Source organism: Folsomia candida, unplaced genomic scaffold, assembly GCF_002217175.1.
Source record: "Folsomia candida strain VU population unplaced genomic scaffold, ASM221717v1 Fcan01_Sc025, whole genome shotgun sequence".
Classification (NCBI taxonomy): Eukaryota; Metazoa; Arthropoda; class Collembola; order Entomobryomorpha; family Isotomidae; genus Folsomia; species Folsomia candida.
In genome coordinates this window covers 1,795,075-1,815,024 of record NW_019091217.1, presented here as the reverse complement: position 1 = coordinate 1,815,024, position 19,950 = coordinate 1,795,075, and the positions used below count along the sequence as shown (strand labels likewise).

Sequence of the window (19,950 nt, the reverse complement as noted above, 5' to 3'; positions counted from 1 at the left end):
CACCCACGGAAATCCCGACCCTCACACTCTGGGTGGATGCCGTGCTCGCAAAAATCAGTGGGAGTGACGTCATCCGAGCCAATCATCTGAGATGAGGCAGCCCAGCGCGAGTTCTCAACACAAACTATGTTCACTCGCAACAATAAAGAATAACATTGCAAATTTTCACTTTTTGCTGTACACAAAACACAAAGAAATAGGTATAAAGGAAGGAGGCCACAAACTACTTTTACCACTTGGGGAGAGAAAGTGGTGTTTGGCATAAGAACAATAATTTTGACCATTGATTGAGGGACATGGTCAATGACGAATCACATAGTCGTTTTGCTGAGGTTAGTTGAATATTAACAACAGGACCATTCACCATTCTGTTGTGGTAGTTGGTCTCGATCAGCTGAGAAGTTGAATAATTGGATTTCATTTATGATTTCTTCTCATTTCTAGGCAGCCTGCTGAATTATTCATCCGGGAGTGAGGACGAATCAACAACCGGAATCGGTGAGAATGGATGAAGAATCATGCCCACCACTAGAACATGACGTAATTAAGGATGATGACGACGATGACCAAGACAAAGGGAGCCATGAAGATCAGATGACCACCTCGTCGACCAGCACGTTGGCAAAATCTACTGTTGATAATTGTGGAACAGTGTTAGCCATTTATACTGAGGATGCAGCCCCAGTAGATTTTCAGGTAAAAAGAGACGACGAACAGTTCCACCACAATAAGTTTTATAGGTTAGGATTATAATAATTTAATTTATGTATCCATTTCTTTGACAGGTGCCCTCCTCAGATTCAGAGGATGATGAAAATTTTGACCAACTGCTTCTCACGAGTCCTGCAGTCTCCACGGCTGCCTTCGTTGAAAAAGTGCCCTGTCCACTATGCAAAAGGAAAAGACAACGCCTCACATGCAAAGAGTGCCTTCGGAAAGGAGATTTTTGTGTTCAAAATAACAACTACAGAAATGCACCACAGTCTAAAGAACGGTAAGGCAAAACATATAGTGCGCATTACTTAAATTTCAATAATTTATTTTAATTTCATTGCGTATAAGTTAAGCTGAGTATTCAGTAGTAATAAATAGCTAGCTAAAATCAATCACCGTCGGAGTTCTGCAGTTGCCAAGAATGTCCCTATAATTTTAATAAGTCAATTAACTACTCTATGCAAATATTTAATAATTTATATGTACGAACCTCCTCGATCCAGCTGCGCATTTAAAAATAGGGACATTTCCAATAATTCTCGTATTAGAAGTACCCAAGCTTATGTCATGCAAATCCTGCTGACAATAAGGTTGGTTTGTTTCGGGATGAATAACCAATACTCCTTGTCCGTTCGATGTGCATGGTGAACCAAATTTGATGCACGAGACGAGAGGTTGCTGTGTCTTTGGAAATTTGAATAGCCCATAGTTTGGGAAAACCCAGTATGTAGAAATCTGTTAATATTGAAGTGAATGAAGGTTGTCTTTTTCACTAAACTACATATTTGCAGAAATTAATTACCTTTCGTTGTTCGCACTTAAAGTCTCCCCCACTGCAATAGTACCCATCTGTTTTGCATGGATTTCTTTTACACATTGTTGTTGTCCGTCCAACATGATCTGTTGTCGAGATAAAGACCATTCCTGATTTGCATGGACCTTGACGGTAGGCCTCATAGCAGAATCCATCTTGCGAGTTGTAGATGTGACCGTCCTTACAGTCACAGTCCACCACACCAGTCCTACGAAATGGCAAAATTGCGTGAGTATTATTCATTAGTTGATCAGACTGAAAATTGATGCCTACATACTTGTAAATATAAGTTCTCATCCCTCTGGGGCAGTTCTCAGATGATAGTTTGACACATCGACCTTTATAGAATCCAGTGTTGGCATTGTTGGGGCACTTATTTTCCACGCAAGTCCCCTTCCCGGACGCCGCATCTTCTACCAACCATTCCCCAGGAGGACAAGGGAGTCGTTGCAACACTTGCAAGCACTTCCCTTTGTACTCAGTTTGTGAAGGGTTGCTGCACGTGAAATTTAAACTAGAAGAGTAGTTTTGTTGCATTTGATGCGTCGTCATTGTAGAATCCTTCAATATTTGCTGCTGCTGTGGGGGCAGAGTTGTACTTGCAGGGTTCATAGTGGAGGTAGCGCCGAGAATTTGCTGTTCGTCATTGGTAACTTCAGCAAAAACCGGGTTTTGATAGTGCAAAATATTACTATTAGTTTTGCTGCCTTCCGTGCTAGAAGAGATTGCCATCGTGTGTCGTGCCTGAGCAAAAATTGTTAAAATTGGGCTAGCTTTGCTCGTAGAAATTGGGAAGGCTGATAGAGCACAAAGTAGAATTAAAATTCTTTCCATTTTTTAGCACTAATTTTTAATTTTAGCCTCTATTGATTAATACTGTATAGTCTACTACTCGATTTTAATGCTGGTGCTCTCACAAATGTGATTTGATGATTAGTCCTCGTGCCTCAGAAACTTTTATTTATGTACATGCCAAAGAAATGCATCGATCTTAAAAGGTGTTTTATGAATTGATTATGAATGACATCACTTGACGTAATATCCAATTTGGCCATTTACATTCATCATGGTCAAGGTGGATGTAGTGACGTATTCATTATGTTGGTCAATGCAAAAAGAGCAATCAGTTTAGCCTGCTGCTGAATGGCAACGCTTGTACCAAAGCTAAGGAACACTGTAGTTAAATTACGAGTCCGATCGAAATGAATGAAGCTGAGATTCTTATACATCCATGGCTTGTACATACTTACCTTCGAGTAATGACGATAAAAAATAAAGGTGCTAATGGCTTTTGCAAACTCCCAACTCTCACTAGCAAAATCTCAGATTGCGATACCTGCATATGCGGCGGATGGGCCAGATTCACACATGTAAAATCCAATGAGCTGTTTTTTTGGACTAATTTATGATCAAACGGTTTCAGGTAGCGTTATTTGTGATGTTAGAAATGCATTATATGATTCATCCACAGACCCAAGAACCAAATTGTTCAATCGGTAAGTTAAGGCACACTGGTCGTCAGTAATATTTCCCTCAATTCCTGGTATTTATTATTTTGCTTAGATCATGTACCCTGCTCCCTCTGTTCTAGCGAAGTGACTGGGGATTTTGCTAGGAAAGCAAAGTGCGTCAACCCGACTGATCATTTGGTTTTTAACAAATTTTCTACTATGATGAGGGTGTATCCGAAGTTAAAATTATCTACAATACGATACTACAAAGCACGGCACATGTTTTAAAGAAGCTCGACTTGGGGGTTTGCATGCTTATTTGATTATGATCTAACTAAAATCTATCGTTGTAGGCGTCCTACAGTTCCCGAGAATGTCCCTGTTAGAAGAACCATACTTGTTTTTAAGATTTGTATGGGAGACAAGTTAATTAATCTAATAGTTGAACAGCAGTGGATATACCTGCGTGATCCGGGTGCACATGTCAGGATAGGGACATTACCAATAATTTTAGGTGGCAGCGCGAGTTCGCCTTCGTTGCAATAAGGGGAGAATGTGACCGGGTCGAGGACATACTTGGCCGCGCCGTTCGCTCCACAAGGGGACCCCATTCGTTCACAATTTCTCTGTTATACATAAAACCAAATGTTGTATTGTACTACTGCAAGTGGTCATGCATCATGAAGATTGGGGTTCTAAATTGAGTACTTATATTATATTTAATTATATCCATACCTGCTTTGGGCATCGGGGCGCATTGCAGAAATAGTCTTCATGAACGCAGGGGTTGGACATACAGACAGGGGTTCCCTCCGTCCCTTTGGACAATTTAAAGTGCTGTCCGTTTGAACAGGGGCCTCGTGTGTAGGCTTGGTAGCAAGTCCCGTCCTCTTTGTTGAACAAATGTCCCTCTTTGCAGTCACATTCCACCACACCCGACCTATAAATGTACGTCTTCATTCCAGTGTGACACTCGCTCTCGTGACCCACAGTGATGCATTTCTTCTCTCCAAAGGAGGCCGTGTTGGTCTTGGCGTGACACGGGTTTTCCACACATTTGGCACCCAGTGTGTCGGGGTCTTCTATGAGCCATTGGGTGGGTTGGCAGTACTGATTTTGTAACAGGTTACGGCACTCCCCCTGAAAGAATATCTGGTATGTTAAGGGACACGGTTTGGTCACCTCCACTTGCTTTGTCGGAGCTGGCGTGGTAGTAGTCGTGGTCGTGGTCGTGGTTGTAGTCGTGGTTTTCTTCCCAAAGAGACTCCTTCCAGCATTCTGCAAGACAAGTAATAGCTCGAATTCATCTCCACTTCTTCGTTGCGCGAGTGTATCACGTGGCGTAAATATTTACAGAACTTACAGAAATTGGGCTAACAATTTTCCCAAAAAACGAGCTCGCTTCGTTCTTCACTTCGCTGATGATGGATGGCTTTTTGGTGGTCGTGGTAGTAGCGGCAGTAGTCGTGGCGTCAATTGGAGAAGGTAAAATTAAAATTGGGAATTCTGTTTGGCCTCCTTCTTCCTCGTCTGACAGTGGGGTTGACCTACTGGGCGCATCTGGTGCTAGAGATTCTGCTGATGTCACGACGTCGACGTCCACCGACTTCGTTGTTTGAACACTTTGCTTTCTCCTTCGAATCAGCTCTCGGACTTCCTCACTCTTGTCCTCCAAGTGGTCAAAGTAGTCATCCGGGTAGTCGAGGTGCAGTTTTTGAATGTCATCGTTCACTTGGACCAATAATTGGTCGACGTCCCCGTTCGCACTACTCCCTCCAAAGAGCTTTCTTCCTCCCGAGTTGTTGAATATGTTGGGGAAATTTGTCCAAATGTCTTCAAACTCCACGCTATCCGAGTTCTTAACCAGGCTGGAGTTATTTTCGGGAGAAACGATGGACGGTATCATGAAAACGGCGAATATGTCTTTGAGCAACATGTTTGTTCCTACGTATATGAAAAACCTGGCAGTAAATATGTCTCTAATCTGCTCTTTATCCACGGACCAAGACACGCAAATGGAATTTTGCCACAGATATACGATATTTATATACACCTCTTGTAATGTGATTAGCTTGACCATATTATTTTTCTACTGAAGGCTTTTATAAGTCGTCTTCGAGTATGGGTATACTGACCACCCAGTCAGTATTTTGGGGCAATAATCATTATTGTTGCTGGGTATTATGCATATCAAATCAACTACTTGTTTTCTTCTCTCTGGTCATCCAAACCTTGGCCGAATCATTTATGCTGTGCTTTGCAGATGTCATAAATTGCGTGACGACTGGTTGTGGTTATATGCAGAGGATCACGAATGATAACCTCTCTGCATGTGCAAGTTCTACAACACGGGGTTAGGTTGCGGTGGTTGTTTGTCGTCTAATTCTGAGATTTAATCGTGACGTGTTTTCATGAGAATTTAAGTCAGTCATTACTTTGAGTCTTTGTCCAAAAAGTGATGATGAATCAATAGAAATGATTAAACTAGTTTCCTTTGGAACCAGTTTTTGGGAAAAAGACTGAATCTAATCATTAATATTTACTAGAAAAGCACTAATATGAAACTGCGTGCACTTTGTAATTTTATGATTTGCTAATGCTAAATATTTCATGATAATTTCAGATACTCGGAACTGATGTCAAAATTTCTAATCACCCAACGTACTTTGCAAGGTTTGAAAAAACAGTGCTCCCTCTACACGGACAAGAAAGGCAGAATTTCAAAAATCGTAAGCACTTTATGCAGATATACACTGGCCAAATTACATAATATGCATCTATCGACGATTTTGTGTTGTTACAGGCTGACGAAATCGACAAATGCCAGGCTACAATAGCTCTGCAGAATCAGTTACGAGTTTCTTTACATGCAAAAATTCAAAATGGTACTACCTTTATACGTACAAAGGGATTTAAAAATGTATTACATGTTCATTCTGTTCAATTATTTTCTTTGTTTAGCAAAGAAAGAGAGCGCCATGTTGAAAGGGAAAACGGAAGAGAAGTTAGCTATATGGCCAGTTTTCCGCAAGAGATTAGATAACATGAAAACCCAATATGTTCACAGTTGCACAAAATTGAAACGGTTTCACGAAGAAGTACAAAGACGTCAAGAAAACTTGAAACGAGGAACAAAATCCAGAATTATTCAATTAAGACATCACGTTTTCCCAGTCGAAGAAGTAAATCAGGGCAATCGAAGTGGATCCAAAGGGTAACCGTTAAAAAACAATCAATTTTTTGTTGTACTTTTGGTTCTAACGAAATACTAATTTAAATAATATAACATTCAGTTTTGGATCTGGAAATACGGATTCATGGAGTGACGAAGAAGATGACACTGTTCGATCGTTAATGGCTGCCAAGAGTAATTACTGGAGCCGACCCGATGAACTTGTTAGCTCTTTTGGTGCCTGTTACTCAATCACCGGACCACATGGACCCACATTACCTGCTTCTGGGGACTACTCTGCTTACAACATGTGGGGTATGTACAATGTACACCACACAAATCTAAATCTCCACTTTTTATAAGTGATTTGTGTTACATGTACAACTCTGAACGTTATTAAACAGTTGATAAATAATTTACAGCTGAACGAAACCAAACTCCGAGCGGGGTAACTTCCGGGGGCTCAACCCACCGAAATCCTGCCCATTGCATTTCTGCGGCTTTAACTTACAGCACACAATTTGTCAATCTCATTGCTTACTACCTCGACCTTCGGTTACCACACCGCCTCTCATACAGGTACAAGACTGAAGATTTTAGTTTGCAATAATGAGAACTTGAAAATAAATCAGATATGTATGTATTCTGCAAACAGTGAATTTAGAAATGGTGATCTCGTGAACGGAAAATTTAACAAGAAAGTTGCCAAGTTAAACGCAAACGTCATTCATCTGTGTTCTTCTCAAGGTATTCATTTATTATTATTATTATTTATCTATTCATTTTGCAAGCTATTCTTTGATTCTAAAGGGATTCATGCAACTTCACTGCAACCAAGAAAAACCATTTCGAATTTACTTTTGCTATTTGATCCGGAGCAGGCAGATTTAGGACGGTGAGCAAACTCTAAGAAATAGTATAAAGTTTGTTTCTTAATTCTCATACTGTATTGTATTTTGCAGTAGGGGTCCATTTGAAGTCGCTTCACAACTCGCAAAATCGATGGAGGATTCAATTGAAAAGGATTTAGTGATATACGAGGAAGGATCTTGTGACTCTGACACCGAGTGGAACGACTCAACATTTCCATCCGACTGGGAAACGATAAATCGTGCCGCTGTCTGCGAAGAGTTTAGCCTTCAAGAAATGAAGGCAGCAGAATGTGCGAGTCCAACCTTATCCTTCACAACTGACAGTTTTTATCGGTCATCCAGTGCAAACAGTTTAGCTGGAACTGGACTGCTCTCCTCTGTTACTTCCTTTTTTCGGGGATGGAACAAATAAATAAAAGCCTTACTCGCGTCCTCCACTATAAATAATAAAACATGATAACCATATTATACATAGTCGGATGATAATTAGTCTGTATGGTGTTTACTACATTTATAAATACGGCGGATGACTTAATAAAATCGCATTGATCGTAATTAATTATTTGACACACCTTTTCTTTCATGAAAGTTATTTTTCGTTGGTTGTAAACTGTGGGGCTGGATGAATCGAGTTTTATAGGCGGCACTTGGAATTTGGTTCTACTCGTTCTGTTTTCTTTCTAAAACAAAACTCGGTGTTTTCAATTTATCAAATCAAAGTAGAACTGTAATTAAGTATAAAATAGATAGCATCATTACATTGCAAAAAAAAGATTCAAGTGTCGACTAGTTTTATAGATTTGCGACGACTATGCAGTCCACCGTGGGTCTTCGTCACTTGCTCCAGCAGACCTCCCACCGCCTTCCTCTTCATCACACTCACGTCACCTCCTTTAGTTCTAAAACCCCCATCAAGTCAAGCCTGGGAGTAGCCGCTCGCCCAACCTCGGTCACTCAAGGCGCACCCTTTCCCCACACCTACCAAGAGTTCCCCCCCTCCCACGGACTCAACCTCGTCTCCCAACAACAACAGCAGCAGAAAAACAAAACACCAGTGGCGGCCACATCTTCAACAGCCTTGATTAAGCGACAACCCAGGTTGAAGCGAAAAGAGATTTTGCGAATGGAAGAGTCCGAGCTAAAAGGTTACGCCCTGCTCGAGAAGAAATTACCTCTTATCGAACGTCGTGGCGAGGCAACCACGTACCCCCTTCTTAAGTTGGGAGACGAGGCCAGTAGAAGCTACCCGGACTACTTTGCATTCTTTCATGGCGATTGGGATCTCAGACCGCACGTGCTTAAAAGATGGTGGGCTTCACTGGACACGGAAATGGAACTCAAACAACAAGAGTGAGTTAGATAATGGTTCCCAGTTGATGGCCTGATGAGTATTATGTAATATGCTAAATAAATACATATGCACTCATTTCTGATTCTTATTGATCATTGGTACAGGATAAATCCAGCTCGCCAAAAGGTTTTGGGCTACGACTTGTCAGTTGCTCACTTTGTGGTGGCTCGTAAAGGAAAGATTCGCTTTCGAGGTCACACCGACTGGGTTACGGAGTACCGAATTGATGCCAAACCGGGTGTGGATGAGCTGGACCTCCCAGTCATATCCCATGCACTTTGTTCCCTTCCTACGCATTACGACCCGAGGTACAGGGTTGAAGCCATCGACTGCACCGGCCTTCCGCTAATGTACGAAGGGCTCGGCAATTTTCGTAAGACCTCTTATAAAAAACCTACAGTGCAGACTCTATATAGCCCGAGTCAGGGACAGAGTCCCTGACTCGATAAGTCAGACTCCGCTTCTAAATTTTCAGTTAGGAACTAATTTTCTAAATCCAGAAGTGGTTTTTGGCCTCCATACCAAATTTCTGATGGAAATAGCAAGTTTTAAAAACGGTATGGGTCAGCCTCCAGGGTTACTCTGGTTGCAATTTACTCACTTTTAACTTCATATTATTTAATACGAAGCCTTTAACTATCACCGTGCCGGAGTTCATCTTTTTAAAACAATTTCTAAAAATCGGTATGGGTCACCCCATAGGGTCGCTCCAGATAAGAATTTTACCAATTTCATGTCATATTCTTCTATTAAGACCCATTAGCAACCTCTCTACCAAATTTCAGCTTGTTATGACGATTTTGAAAAATCGGTATGGGTCACCCCATAGGGTCCCTCAAGATCAAAATTTTTCCAACTTGAAGTCATTTTTATCTATTAGGAGCCATTAGCAACCTCTTTACCCAATTTCAGCCTTCTACGACAATTTTGAAATCTTGATGCATAATACCCCACCCACCTAGATGACCCCCACTGGTCAACCACTTGACCGATTTCGCCCATCTTCGAACTCGTTTCCTAACTTTGTCCAATATGCATATGGTAAAAATTTCAAGTCATTCGGTTCAGCCGTTTTGGCTCTATCGTGCCGGACAGACGGACGGACGGACGGACATGACGGTTCCATAAGCCCTGACTCGGGCTAAAAATAATACCCCAAACTGCATAGTTAACAAGTAATAATCTAAGGAAATGAATGCTTCATTGAGACAACGATCATCTAATCATTGCAGAAAATCTTAATTATGTAAAATGGCTCAGCTTTAAAAGCACCCCATTCATTGACGATTGGTGCTTGGACAGGATAGCAAGATTGTTTTACGAAAACCTGGAATACATTGATTTGAGCGGATGTACCAGAGTATCAGAGAGAGGAATTGGAGCGTTGATAAAGTGCAAGTAAGTATGATGACTACATTATACTATGAAGAATTTTGTGTGGAAATACTTACATTGTTGTGAATTATTTTTAGAAATTTAAAAACGCTTGTGGTGGAAAACTTGCCGCATGCCAAACATTTGGAAATGGTGACTGCCATGTTGGAGGATCAACTCCCAGAACTTGTCGTCATTGGGGTTGACTATGACAAAAAAATGCAACAGCTTAGAACTGAAGGAGAGGAAATTGAACGCAAATTATTAAAAGCTGCCGAAGAGTTGGAGGCAAATACCATTACCATTGAAGAACCCACATCCGCAGCAGCACCAGAATCACCTCAAGACACAGAACATACACGGAATGAAGGTGTATCGAATAGATAATCAAGTGCTAATACCAATTATTAAGTAGGTAAACTTGTATGAGATATTGTAATTATACTGTTATTCGCAATAAAAATCGTAAATAAATAACAAATTACCACCTCAATTCGGTTTGTGACTAGTTCCACTTGTTTTATTTCTTTTGATTGAGTTTTCTACTGCTGACATTGTTATATTAATTCAAAATATCTCATTTAATGTGTTCCTATTATTTTACAAATCTGAAAAGCCTTCTATCTAGTAATTTACAAATTGGCAAAAGGATATTATATATTATATTGGATTAAGAAGGGATTTGTGAATATTTATTCTCGGTAAAGTATTGCCTACCCGAAATTTTTGCCTTACACGGCCACATACATAAATGCTATGAAAGCATTTTATAAAAAAAACGTGTCTCACTACTCATATCATTATTATTAGTTAGTTCATTACATTTATCATAGCTGCGTAATCAATTTTTCGTTATGTTTAATGATCACACAATTTCGTTCATTTTTGATTATTTATGGATTATTGACTGCAATCGTATTTAAGTCTAACTGTCAAACTGACTTAGGAATCCGGTCCAAGGGTTCGAAACCATCATTTTGAATTCTGTCCTTAAATTTGAGGTACTCTCGTTTCCTATCAAAGTGTTTCACCTACAAAGAAATGTATGTTATAATTTCATTCTAGGCTTAACAACTACCCTGGTTAGAGAATTTTCATACCCATTGAGACGGACAAGAGCTTTCATAAATTGTTCTAAGCTGAGCACACGCACTTTGGGGGTCAGCTTTATTTTGGTCAAGACATTTCCACAACTCGTCACGGGAAGTCCAACATTTCTCCCGTTCAGTTTTTGAAGGAAATGACATATTCCCTACTGGTCACTAGTAAATTGAATACAAATACAAAATAAGTTGCGTTACTCTTTTTGTGTTGAGACTACGTACGACTACAATGGTGTGTCAATTGTCAGCTAATAAAAACACGACTCTGTTAGGTTCAATTTCAATATCAACATTTTGTTTTGATGCCTCGATATCCAACCACCAACAATGAAACAGTAGACGCTAAATGAAACAGTTAGATGGAGTTTATCAAACGGGACGCACGAAAATCGTCAAGTTTTTCGTCTACAGGAAATATTTTATTGCACATTTGCACTTATTCAGTGTTGTTTCGTTCTAATCTAAGTTAGATTATCTAACCCAATCTAGCATATTGTACTTATGCAACAAAACTTAACTGCGAAGAAAAAATAGGGGATTCGTTCCATTCGTCGTCCCGTTTGACAAACTTCGACCAGCCAAACAAGTACGGCTAGTAAATCAAAATAAGATATACTACGATTTAAAAACAGTTCCAATATATTGAATTTAACGGGTGGCCTAGTTCCTAGCTTTTACTTATCCCCAAGTCGAAAGTATATAATAGCAGGTGACAACGATATTTATTGCAAAACTCGACACTTGCTCCACTTTTTTGCGCCCACCACAATACCAGACTGTGTGGCGAGAAGTTATAGTGTGAAGTGAGCAAATAAAATTTATTGAAGGTTTTTTGGATAGTAATATAATCTTACAAAGTCACAAATCAAATCGTACATCAAGGAAAACGACATGCAAATCCAACCCACCCGGCACTTATCCTTCCTTCAGATTAGTACCTACCGAAACCGAACAAACACTGTTTTTGCACAGACTAATCTGGAGCGCTGTTTTTTTTTACAGAAGTGCCGACCAACTTTCGGATTGATATCCAACTTTGAATAATTTGAGACTTTGTAACTTTTTATGTGCACCGACTGCCAAAATTCGTACTCGGTCGGTCAACATCAAAATAATTATTTTGGGAATGAAGAATCTTGCACGCGGGAAGTTTATCTCTATGTCAGCTCGTGCTGATTCAATCCTGACTCAAATTTTGATACCACGCGTTGTCTTTCTAAAATACTCCAATTAGTTCGTTCTTTTTGGTCGGAGTGACGAAATTCCGACGCCCGTCACACCATCATGGCCAAATACCTCATTCAGATCATTGTGCTGGGAACCCAGGCTGTAGGGAAAGCATTTGCAAGGGCGGTCAGGCAAGAATATCAGGTAATTGTGAGTCACAATTTGTGACGAATATCAATTTGTTATATAAAATTTTTATCCCGAGGAGACAACATTTATGAAATCATATCGGTCTGTCCGTCCGTCTTTGACCTGACGGCAGGTGACATTTGTGGTTGGCATACGCTTGATACGAAACCTAAATTTGTGTAATTTGTAGGCCTCACAAGCAGCCGCACAAGCCCGTTACGGTGGCCGACAAAGTGGTGATTCTTCACGTTCAAGTAGCAAGACTGTTGCAGAAAACTTACGACTGGGAATGACCCTAGAAGAAGCTAGACAAATTTTAAATGTTTCCGATAATTCTAATCTGGAAGAAGTCACTAAAAATTACGAGTTTCTATTCAATATCAACGATAAAGCCAAAGGGGGGTCGTTCTATTTACAATCAAAGTTTTATCGGGCGAAGGAACGGTTGGACAAGGAGATAGCAGAGAAACCATCCTCAGATAAGAGTTCTACTGATAATACAACTAGCTCTTCATCCTCCAATTCTAGTCCACCCCCACAAACGTAGTAGTTTCAGCAGGAAGGAAACGAATAATAGCACGCTAATCTTATTACATTATTATATTATTCTTAGGATTAGTTATTTCGTAGCAAAAAACGATAATAATCATATGACAAGTCCAAATATGGGATATATTTATTTAGTAAATATTTCGGAAAATCTCAACAGTATTTTTTTGTCTTATTTCTACGGAGCAAGAAATTGAGGAAAATTGGTCCTAATATATGCTCTCAGTCTATCACATTCATCCTTCATTTCTTCTGGCTTTCGCCAAGCTATGTCCGCCCCTTTATCATGGGTTGCTAGCTCCTTGTAGATTGAATCATTGTCTTCAAAATCGTTCACCTTTCTTGGCACAACGTGGATATGAACATGCTAGTAGTAGTTAAAAAAAGAGCGATGCTCTTGAGTAATTCGTTTAGTATTTAGGTATATGATTAAATATATACACGTACAGGCACTGTTTGTCCGGCATCCTTTCCATCTTGCAAGGTAACAGTGGAAGAGGTCACATTATGCACCGACTCCATGATTTGCTCCACCTTCTGTGCTAAAAGGAATAGGTCTGCTACTTCTTCCGGATAAAGGTCACTCAATCGCTTGGCCACCCGTTTCGTGGAGATCAGCACATCTGCAGAAAAAAATCGCGCAAATGTAAGTGGCACAACATCTACAGCTTAACCAGGGACTCATGCAATCACTTACGTCCGGGAACGATACACTTTCTATTCACAAATGCTCGAGCATTTTTATTTTCGAGAAACACAATTTCATACTTGGCTACAATTGGGCCGAACAGGAATGTTGCTGCTCTACTATTATCAGTGGTAGGAATGGTGCAAAGGCCAAGTTCAGATTTTGTCTCTGGAGCTGCTGCCGTAAGAATATTCGTGACTAATGCATTTTGAGCGGTATACTCGTCCTCCCGCAATCCACTGTCTTTGCCAAGAACGCTAAGCAGTCCAGGGGCCTTGTGTGAAATGACAGGCATTTCTTGCCGAACTTTCTCCAAATGCGCTAGGTCAATTTCGGCGAAGATGAGACCAGGATTCGATCCTTCTGCTTGAGCAAGAATGGTTCCCCAAGGGTCCACAATCTTCAAAATTACAGTAAACACTTTTTTGACGAATCTCAATTATTACTAGTTTTAAGAAAATAGAAAAAAATTACCACTGAATTTCCATAGCTTGCTCTTTTGGCATTGTGTTCGCCACACTGGGCTGCAGCAATGACAAAGCATTGATTCTCAATGGCTCTAGCCCTGCATAATGGTTCCCAGTGAGCCTGTCCCGTGTGTACGGTGAAAGCAGAAGGATACGTAAGGACGTGAGCGCCTTGGGCTCGATATGCCATTCCAAATTCAGGGAATCTGAGGTCATAGCACTGTCGAGAAGTTGAACGGAATTATTCATTGTCCATGACATCGTAATAGAGTTATTTATTCCTTATCTTACCACTCCCAGGCCAATCCGCCCAATTGGTGTCACTTCTGACAAGACTAATTCATCTCCTGGGCGAACATAGGACGATTCATGGAGTGAAATGTTCTTCTCTGGAATGTCAACGTTAAAAAGGTGCATCTTCCTGTAGACGGAGACTAACTCGCCCTCAGGATTGAGAAGAAGGTGGGCATTTCTAAGGCAAGGTCCCCCCTCGTCGTCAGCCTTCCCTCCAGTTGTAGGCTACTTGTGCCAAAAAGATTTTAGTTTTAATAACCAAATAAGTAAAACTGGAAACCATGCTCATGTTAATTTGGATAAATTGGGCTGTACCACGACTCTCTCGCCTTCATCCTTCTCATGTTCATGAAATCCACCCAGAGAAATCCAAATCCCAAACTGTTTCGCCAATTCAGAGTAGCGTGTGATCAGGAAGCCATCCAAAGGTTCCGCGAGCTGCAATGTTTGCGCCTTATTCTCTCCAACAAAATCGAAACATTCTGGAAAGAATATCATCTGCGATGCCAAGATAACAACAACAATCAGGTCTTGTCACGTAATATTTGGAAAATTGTGTTTTACTTACGGAGGCATGTTTGGTCGCCGCCGTTTTAATAAAGTTGATTGCGACCTCCAAATTCTCCTCCTTATCTTCCGTACAGTTCATCTGGGCTACAGCAATCTTGGTTTTGTTTGGTAGGAGTAGCTTTGCTGGTGGAGATGTCCATTTGTACTGCAAATAAGAAAACAAAGGCGTTATTCATCATTCCAGAGGAAATTAGTAGCCCACCATATAGATTATTTATCAACGACTATAGAATGTAATGTCTTCGAAATAATGACGACTACTTTGCCAGATCAGATCATGTTGTTTTGTACCAACCCACCTTCACATTATCAAGATGTGAAACACTTGCGATTTTTTGTCCTCCCCCCTCCCCACCATCACGTCCAGCACAACAAGAGCCCGTTTTCTGAACGAGCGGCCGTGTGGACCGTGGTGATGAGAGGAGAAAGGACATTATCGTCCGCCTCGATATTCCCAACATTAATGCAATATAATGTCCTCCCCAGCCGGTATCTGTCTCTATCTCGACAAGTAAATAGACTAGAACTGAATTATAGTTACCACCACAGGCTCGCCATCGCCATCTCCTTGTCCTGCATGGGTTTCAACCATCTCGTGGAAATCTTATTTACTACTAATACTAGTCTGTCCTATTTAAATTTCCTCTGCTATCGGATAACTGCTAATTATGCACTGACAGCTGAATGACAATAATATGATCGAACAATGTGCTGCACTGTTGCCGCAGGTGTAGTCAGTGCTGTTGGGGAAAGTGGGACGATAAAATTTGAGACTTTTCTTTGTTCATTTCGTTCATGAAAAACATGCTCGCAAAGCAACTATAGTGCGTCAATTGGATTTACCATCCATACAATAGGCATTTTGCATATCTACGAACAAGCGCATCTCACCCAGTCCGCCATGACATCATAAAAGGTGACATTGATTGCATCAAAGTTGCCCTCGTTCCATGCCATTTTCTGCCGGATGATGTACAACCACTTAACGATCTTCTTCCTCCTCACGAACCAGTAGTACCAGTCCCTTCGGTTGAACAGGTTATTGTAGGGGTTGACTTTTCGAGGGAGCTCGGCTTCTCTCTCCCTTGGGTCGTAGGCATAGGCGTCGTTGAACCCAAATGGTTCTGTCCAACGGGAGCGAAACAGGGTCGCGTAGGCCTGACACCCAAGAGGCAAGGGACACAAGGGACAAGTCTCCGACGACTCTGGGGATGACGAGTTACCACGAAGAAAGTATTCTGTCCAAGGTCGACCCCAGCAGAGAGTCCCGGTAATAAAATCAGCCATATTGTCTTCTTCCGGCCAGCAAATGCTGTGTAATCAATTCATTCTTCAGGGTATTGACAGATGGTTATGGTACTAAATATCTAATGCGATTAGTTGTATGTAAATATGCACTCTGCCTCTTCCTTCTCTTCAAAGTTCTCCCACTCTGGAGGGGGTGTGATGTTCTGGTTGAAAATTCCACTCATGACACCCTTCTGCACCGGTGTTCCTTCTGGGCTATCAATTCCAGGAGGTGGGAAATCTCGAAGACGTGCGAATTCCATTTCCTGTACGTTGTAAATCTCCCCAGTCTCCCGAACATCCCACAAATGGTAGAAGTATCCTCCAGGTACGAAGGAGGGGCCATTTTCCATCCGCAGGCGCCACAACCAGGCCCGATTCCCCTGATAGAAGAACGGTCTGGGTTGGGTTGGTGGGAATGGCCAGACTGTCACGTCGTCCCAAACATCAGTATCGTAGTATTGGGGTGGCGTTTCTTCATGGTTGCGGAGCAGCTTGGTCACGCTCTCGTTGAGGATGAGAATGGGCTTTGGTCGGTTTAACTCGAGGCCGCGGTCGAATCGAGAGGCTTGGGAAAAGTAGTGCATCGCTTCCAAGTTGTACTTGTACTTGTCCCAAACGTTCCGCTGAGCCTCGAGTTGGCGACTCTCCCACTCAAAATAGTACTGATTCCCGAGTGCGATGGACTGGGAACGGAAGGCTTCGTAAATCTCCTTCGCCTTGAGAACGTCGATCGCCCTCTCCTCCAGCTCTTGGTGTATGAACTTGGCTTCGTCCACAGGGTTCAACCTGGTCCAGTTCACCTTGCGAATGATCCCCTCCTCGTAGTGGGTCGGTACTGGGAGGATGCTCGCCCGGTTGTAGCGGTAGAGGAAGTGGCGCTTAAATGGGGGTGTGGGCGGTCGGTGGGATGGTCCTGGCAGGGCGGCCCCCTCATAATTCTCTGCGTACTCGGGGTCCGGAGATTCAAAAAGTAATTCACACCTGCGCCCAACAATATACACATATCAAGTTCTGAGTGGGAATAATAATAAGATGTGGCTTGCAAATGGAAACCTGGAGTGAACTCCTGGAGAAAAGTGAAGTCCGTATGGGTAGTCAGGGTCGACTTGGAAGTTTTCAAACGGCGAGGACAGACGGTGTACTTTCCCATCCGAATGGCCTCTGGGGAGGAGATTCATGGCCAAGTCCAGTGGGTTTACTCCCTTATTCCAGCTACTTCTCGGCTCGAAATGCTGGCAGGGGTATTTATTCCAGGCTGATTGACTTTCTCCCCGAGGGAGGATTAGCTCCACAGTGACAGGGTCAGCAGAGGTGTCAGGATCCAGGGCGAGCGTTTGAGGACAGGTGCGTTGCCGCCTAATAATTGACGAGGATCGTGATATTACAAGGTGAAAATATGGGAAGTGAATTCCAGTCGTCACTACTTCCTCTTCACCTCGTTGTGGTAATTCATTATTTATTACCTGTTCCCCGTTGACAAAAACATCCACTCTTCGCTTGAGCAATACGGGCGTGGTTGAGTGGTAGGCACGATCTGCTCCTCAGAAACACTCATGGGCGGTAGAAGAGAAGGTTTTCTGGCCCAAAGGAGAACGAGGGAGGTTCCAGAAGCAGGTTGTTGTCGACTTGCAGAAGGGATAGCGGCGCGTGGAAAGATTACCTGCGAGTGGTCCTTCCCATCCACCCGGTCCGTGACGCTCAGCGCCCGCAAGGAGAAGTCACGCTTCAGAATGAAAACCTCTTTTTCAATCTGATCATCTTCATCATCAAGCTCGGAAGCCTTCTCGTCCGGTAACTGAATTTGCACAAATTCAATTAATCGTAAATAGCATTTTATTGATATTTATTGTTTCTACTTGCTCATGATTCGCATCTTCGCCATCCCAGGCGAGGGGATTATTTTGGATGAGGGAGGAATGTGTGCCTTGGCGTGGGTAGTGGCTGGAAGTCTGGTGGTGGTCATGCTCCTCTTTGAACTCATTGTGCTTCGTCCTGGGTGGTGGGAGGATTTTCATGAGTGGGAGGTTGGATCGAGACGGTCGATGGGCTCGGAGGTCGACCGAGGAGGAGAGGATAACCCTGCGTCGTCCAACGAGGATAGAGTCCTCAACGACTTGCTTCGGGTTTAGGTAATGGACTGGGTGACGCATGATATTGACTGATCAAAATGTTAGGTGGGGGCCAAACTAATTTAAAATAATTACTAGAATTTGTATTACTTGGAATTATCCGCTAATCACATAATTTTGCTTCACTAATCAAAGGCGCTAAATTACAAGCATAAATTGACACCAGCGGGTTGGGTGTCTATAGGAACACCTTGAACAGGAAGACGTACAGTATATTTTCCTGCTCTCGCATCTCACCCATAAGTCCATGTCCGGATAACATGGACTTAAGATGACAACCCGACTAATCCTACATAAGCACAAATATGATATGATTTTACCATCTCTATAAATACATATATGTAACACTTTGCCAATCTCTAAATCTCGACCCTTTGGGGTCACATACACTACATACTCCTAACTTTGATATGCTAATTTTTCTCAATCTGCAATGTTGTTTGCATATTTTCCACCCAAAGGTGATTGAAGTTGATTATGTACGACAAATAAGAGTACTTTTTGAAGTAGCAAATGACAAAAACATCTGGATATTCGTTACACATTGTTTCTTTATTCATTTCATTTCAAAAATCTGCAAAACTTGTCAACAAAGTCCCTCCGATGAAATATAAAATGAGGTACTTGCATGGTTTTAATACTGGATTAATGCTTCATCATTGTGGTGTTTCATTTTGACGTCTGTGAAATAATTTCTTGTATAGTGGATAGATAGACAGCGAATAATGTGACGTGCACTATAAATGGTCATTACGGTTGACAACTCTCAATACATTTCTTATCCTAAGTAATCATAGTCTAAAACTTAAGTAAAATATCGTGTGTGTGTGTGTGTAACATTTTTACATACAAAATGTATAACAGCCTCTGTTTTCAGATTTTCATTGGCACTACAATGAAAAGAACCTAAATCTTCTATCCTCCCATAACAATAGCGATGAGGACCACCACGATTTTTTAACACGTCCCCATCAATAGTTTCACACACATACAATAAAGCTTCGGAGCACACCAAAATAGTTTTAGTAAGGTAGCACGTAGCATAGGAAGAAGAGAAAAGCCAAACTTGGAAGCAGGTATTATCGAAACGGAAACATGCCATCTTTACGAAAATATAGCTATTTAGCCTAAAAAAACCTTAAAAAGTACTGGTGGGGTATCTACATGCACCACTTACGCATTAACTAAGTAAGTATACATGCAAAATATCTTAGGTTATAATAAACGTAGCACAATCTAATTCGGTCGGCAGTAACGGCAATTCTGGAGCAATTTGGAAAGGCCGACTTCTTTTTTAGTAGAATTCTAATTATCGATCAGACGAATGATTGTGACGTGAAGGGTGTGGAGGAGGAGTTGTTTGGTCGGAAGCTCTTCGGCCTGATCATCATGGTCGCCTTCTTCAACGTGTAATCCCATCCCTACACAAAACAACGAAGGAAGATTTATTGACCACCTTCACATGTTCACCATGATAATTGGTTGACTTTCTGTACCTTCCATCTGAACCAAACGATACCCTGTCGGGCGAGGGCAGAGTCGGGCTGTTGGGTGTCGAAGTAGAGTCCGTTGAGACCTCTCCCACAGGACTTCCACCACCAGCCGCCCTTCAACATGCTCGCGCAATTGAGCGAGGACCTGTCGTTGTCCCGATCGTGTGTAGAGAACGCGGACCCATGCGCCCCGTACCTGACAGGAAAAGATGGGTGTCCGTTGATTACAAATGTTAGGGGAAGGTCAGTATGACATCATATGC

The 19,950-nt window shown here is 41.8% G+C and overlaps 7 protein-coding genes and 1 long non-coding RNA gene across 13 annotated transcripts in view; 3 read left to right on the top strand and 5 right to left on the bottom strand.

The window, feature by feature from the left end:
* Positions 1 to 169: 169 nt before the first annotated feature.
* On the top strand, positions 170 to 7,582 carry LOC110859313 (beclin 1-associated autophagy-related key regulator). Of its 2 annotated transcripts, none has more exons than XM_022108239.2 (11): positions 170 to 332; positions 445 to 696; positions 786 to 994; positions 5,603 to 5,708; positions 5,783 to 5,864; positions 5,941 to 6,193; positions 6,273 to 6,466; positions 6,574 to 6,730; positions 6,807 to 6,898; positions 6,962 to 7,046; positions 7,117 to 7,582. In XM_022108239.2, exons 2-11 carry the CDS (start codon positions 505 to 507, stop codon positions 7,433 to 7,435), a joined length of 1,689 nt encoding a protein of 562 aa, XP_021963931.1. In that variant the 5' UTR covers positions 170 to 332; positions 445 to 504; the 3' UTR covers positions 7,436 to 7,582. The 2 variants fall into 2 exon arrangements, with proteins under 2 accessions (XP_021963931.1, XP_021963930.1); XM_022108238.2 differs by having other exon boundaries at positions 172 to 332; positions 7,114 to 7,582.
* LOC110859314 lies at positions 1,019 to 5,098 on the bottom strand. Its single transcript, XM_022108240.2, has 7 exons — positions 4,343 to 5,098; positions 3,715 to 4,257; positions 3,442 to 3,605; positions 1,806 to 3,358; positions 1,517 to 1,736; positions 1,205 to 1,449; positions 1,019 to 1,141 (listed from the first exon to the last, which is right to left on the bottom strand). The coding sequence occupies exons 1-4, from the start codon at positions 5,057 to 5,059 to the stop codon at positions 3,310 to 3,312; spliced, it is 1,473 nt and encodes a 490-aa protein (XP_021963932.2). The 5' UTR covers positions 5,060 to 5,098; the 3' UTR covers positions 1,019 to 1,141; positions 1,205 to 1,449; positions 1,517 to 1,736; positions 1,806 to 3,309.
* A 107-nt stretch (positions 7,583 to 7,689) lies between the features above and the next one.
* Positions 7,690 to 10,241, top strand: LOC110859173. The gene is made up of 4 exons (XM_022108049.2): positions 7,690 to 8,373; positions 8,479 to 8,747; positions 9,607 to 9,772; positions 9,847 to 10,241. The coding sequence occupies exons 1-4, from the start codon at positions 7,835 to 7,837 to the stop codon at positions 10,133 to 10,135; spliced, it is 1,263 nt and encodes a 420-aa protein (XP_021963741.1). The 5' UTR covers positions 7,690 to 7,834; the 3' UTR covers positions 10,136 to 10,241.
* On the bottom strand, positions 10,242 to 11,971 carry LOC110859175. Of its 2 annotated transcripts, none has more exons than XR_002548836.1 (3): positions 11,706 to 11,971; positions 10,849 to 11,010; positions 10,242 to 10,779 (listed from the first exon to the last, which is right to left on the bottom strand). It is a non-coding gene; the product is annotated as an uncharacterized LOC110859175 (long non-coding RNA). The 2 variants fall into 2 exon arrangements; XR_004837007.1 differs by having other exon boundaries at positions 10,245 to 10,779; positions 11,760 to 11,951.
* Positions 11,972 to 11,987: 16 nt separating this feature from the next.
* LOC110859174 (mitochondrial import inner membrane translocase subunit Tim16-like) lies at positions 11,988 to 12,913 on the top strand. The gene is made up of 2 exons (XM_022108050.2): positions 11,988 to 12,222; positions 12,398 to 12,913. Exons 1-2 carry the CDS (start codon positions 12,136 to 12,138, stop codon positions 12,752 to 12,754), a joined length of 444 nt encoding a protein of 147 aa, XP_021963742.1. The 5' UTR covers positions 11,988 to 12,135; the 3' UTR covers positions 12,755 to 12,913.
* On the bottom strand, positions 12,854 to 16,077 carry LOC110859172 (nitrilase and fragile histidine triad fusion protein NitFhit). 3 transcript variants are annotated; one of them, XM_022108048.2, is made up of 8 exons: positions 15,317 to 15,486; positions 14,774 to 14,920; positions 14,521 to 14,703; positions 14,203 to 14,430; positions 13,919 to 14,131; positions 13,454 to 13,844; positions 13,204 to 13,379; positions 12,854 to 13,123 (listed from the first exon to the last, which is right to left on the bottom strand). In XM_022108048.2, the coding sequence occupies exons 1-8, from the start codon at positions 15,365 to 15,367 to the stop codon at positions 12,935 to 12,937; spliced, it is 1,578 nt and encodes a 525-aa protein (XP_021963740.1). In that variant the 5' UTR covers positions 15,368 to 15,486; the 3' UTR covers positions 12,854 to 12,934. The 3 variants fall into 3 exon arrangements, with proteins under 3 accessions (XP_021963740.1, XP_021963739.1, XP_035715200.1); XM_022108047.2 differs by lacking the exon at positions 15,317 to 15,486 and adding an exon at positions 15,075 to 15,294; XM_035859307.1 differs by lacking the exon at positions 15,317 to 15,486 and adding an exon at positions 15,667 to 16,077 and having other exon boundaries at positions 12,866 to 13,123.
* A 56-nt stretch (positions 16,078 to 16,133) lies between these two features.
* LOC118438709 lies at positions 16,134 to 18,604 on the bottom strand. The gene is made up of 4 exons (XM_035859308.1): positions 17,922 to 18,604; positions 17,529 to 17,860; positions 17,119 to 17,421; positions 16,134 to 17,046 (listed from the first exon to the last, which is right to left on the bottom strand). Exons 1-4 carry the CDS (start codon positions 18,213 to 18,215, stop codon positions 16,152 to 16,154), a joined length of 1,824 nt encoding a protein of 607 aa, XP_035715201.1. The 5' UTR covers positions 18,216 to 18,604; the 3' UTR covers positions 16,134 to 16,151.
* A 123-nt stretch (positions 18,605 to 18,727) lies between these two features.
* The window catches only part of LOC110859281 (angiopoietin-2), a 42,572-nt gene continuing 41,349 nt past the window's right edge, over positions 18,728 to 19,950 (bottom strand). For both annotated transcript variants that reach the window (XM_022108198.2, XM_022108197.2), the window contains exons 9-10: positions 19,691 to 19,883; positions 18,728 to 19,615 (exon numbers count right to left, since the gene is read on the bottom strand). In XM_022108198.2, coding sequence (XP_021963890.1) covers positions 19,511 to 19,615; positions 19,691 to 19,883 — 298 coding nt within the window. In that variant the 3' untranslated portion in view covers positions 18,728 to 19,510. The remainder of the gene's footprint in view (positions 19,616 to 19,690; positions 19,884 to 19,950) is intronic.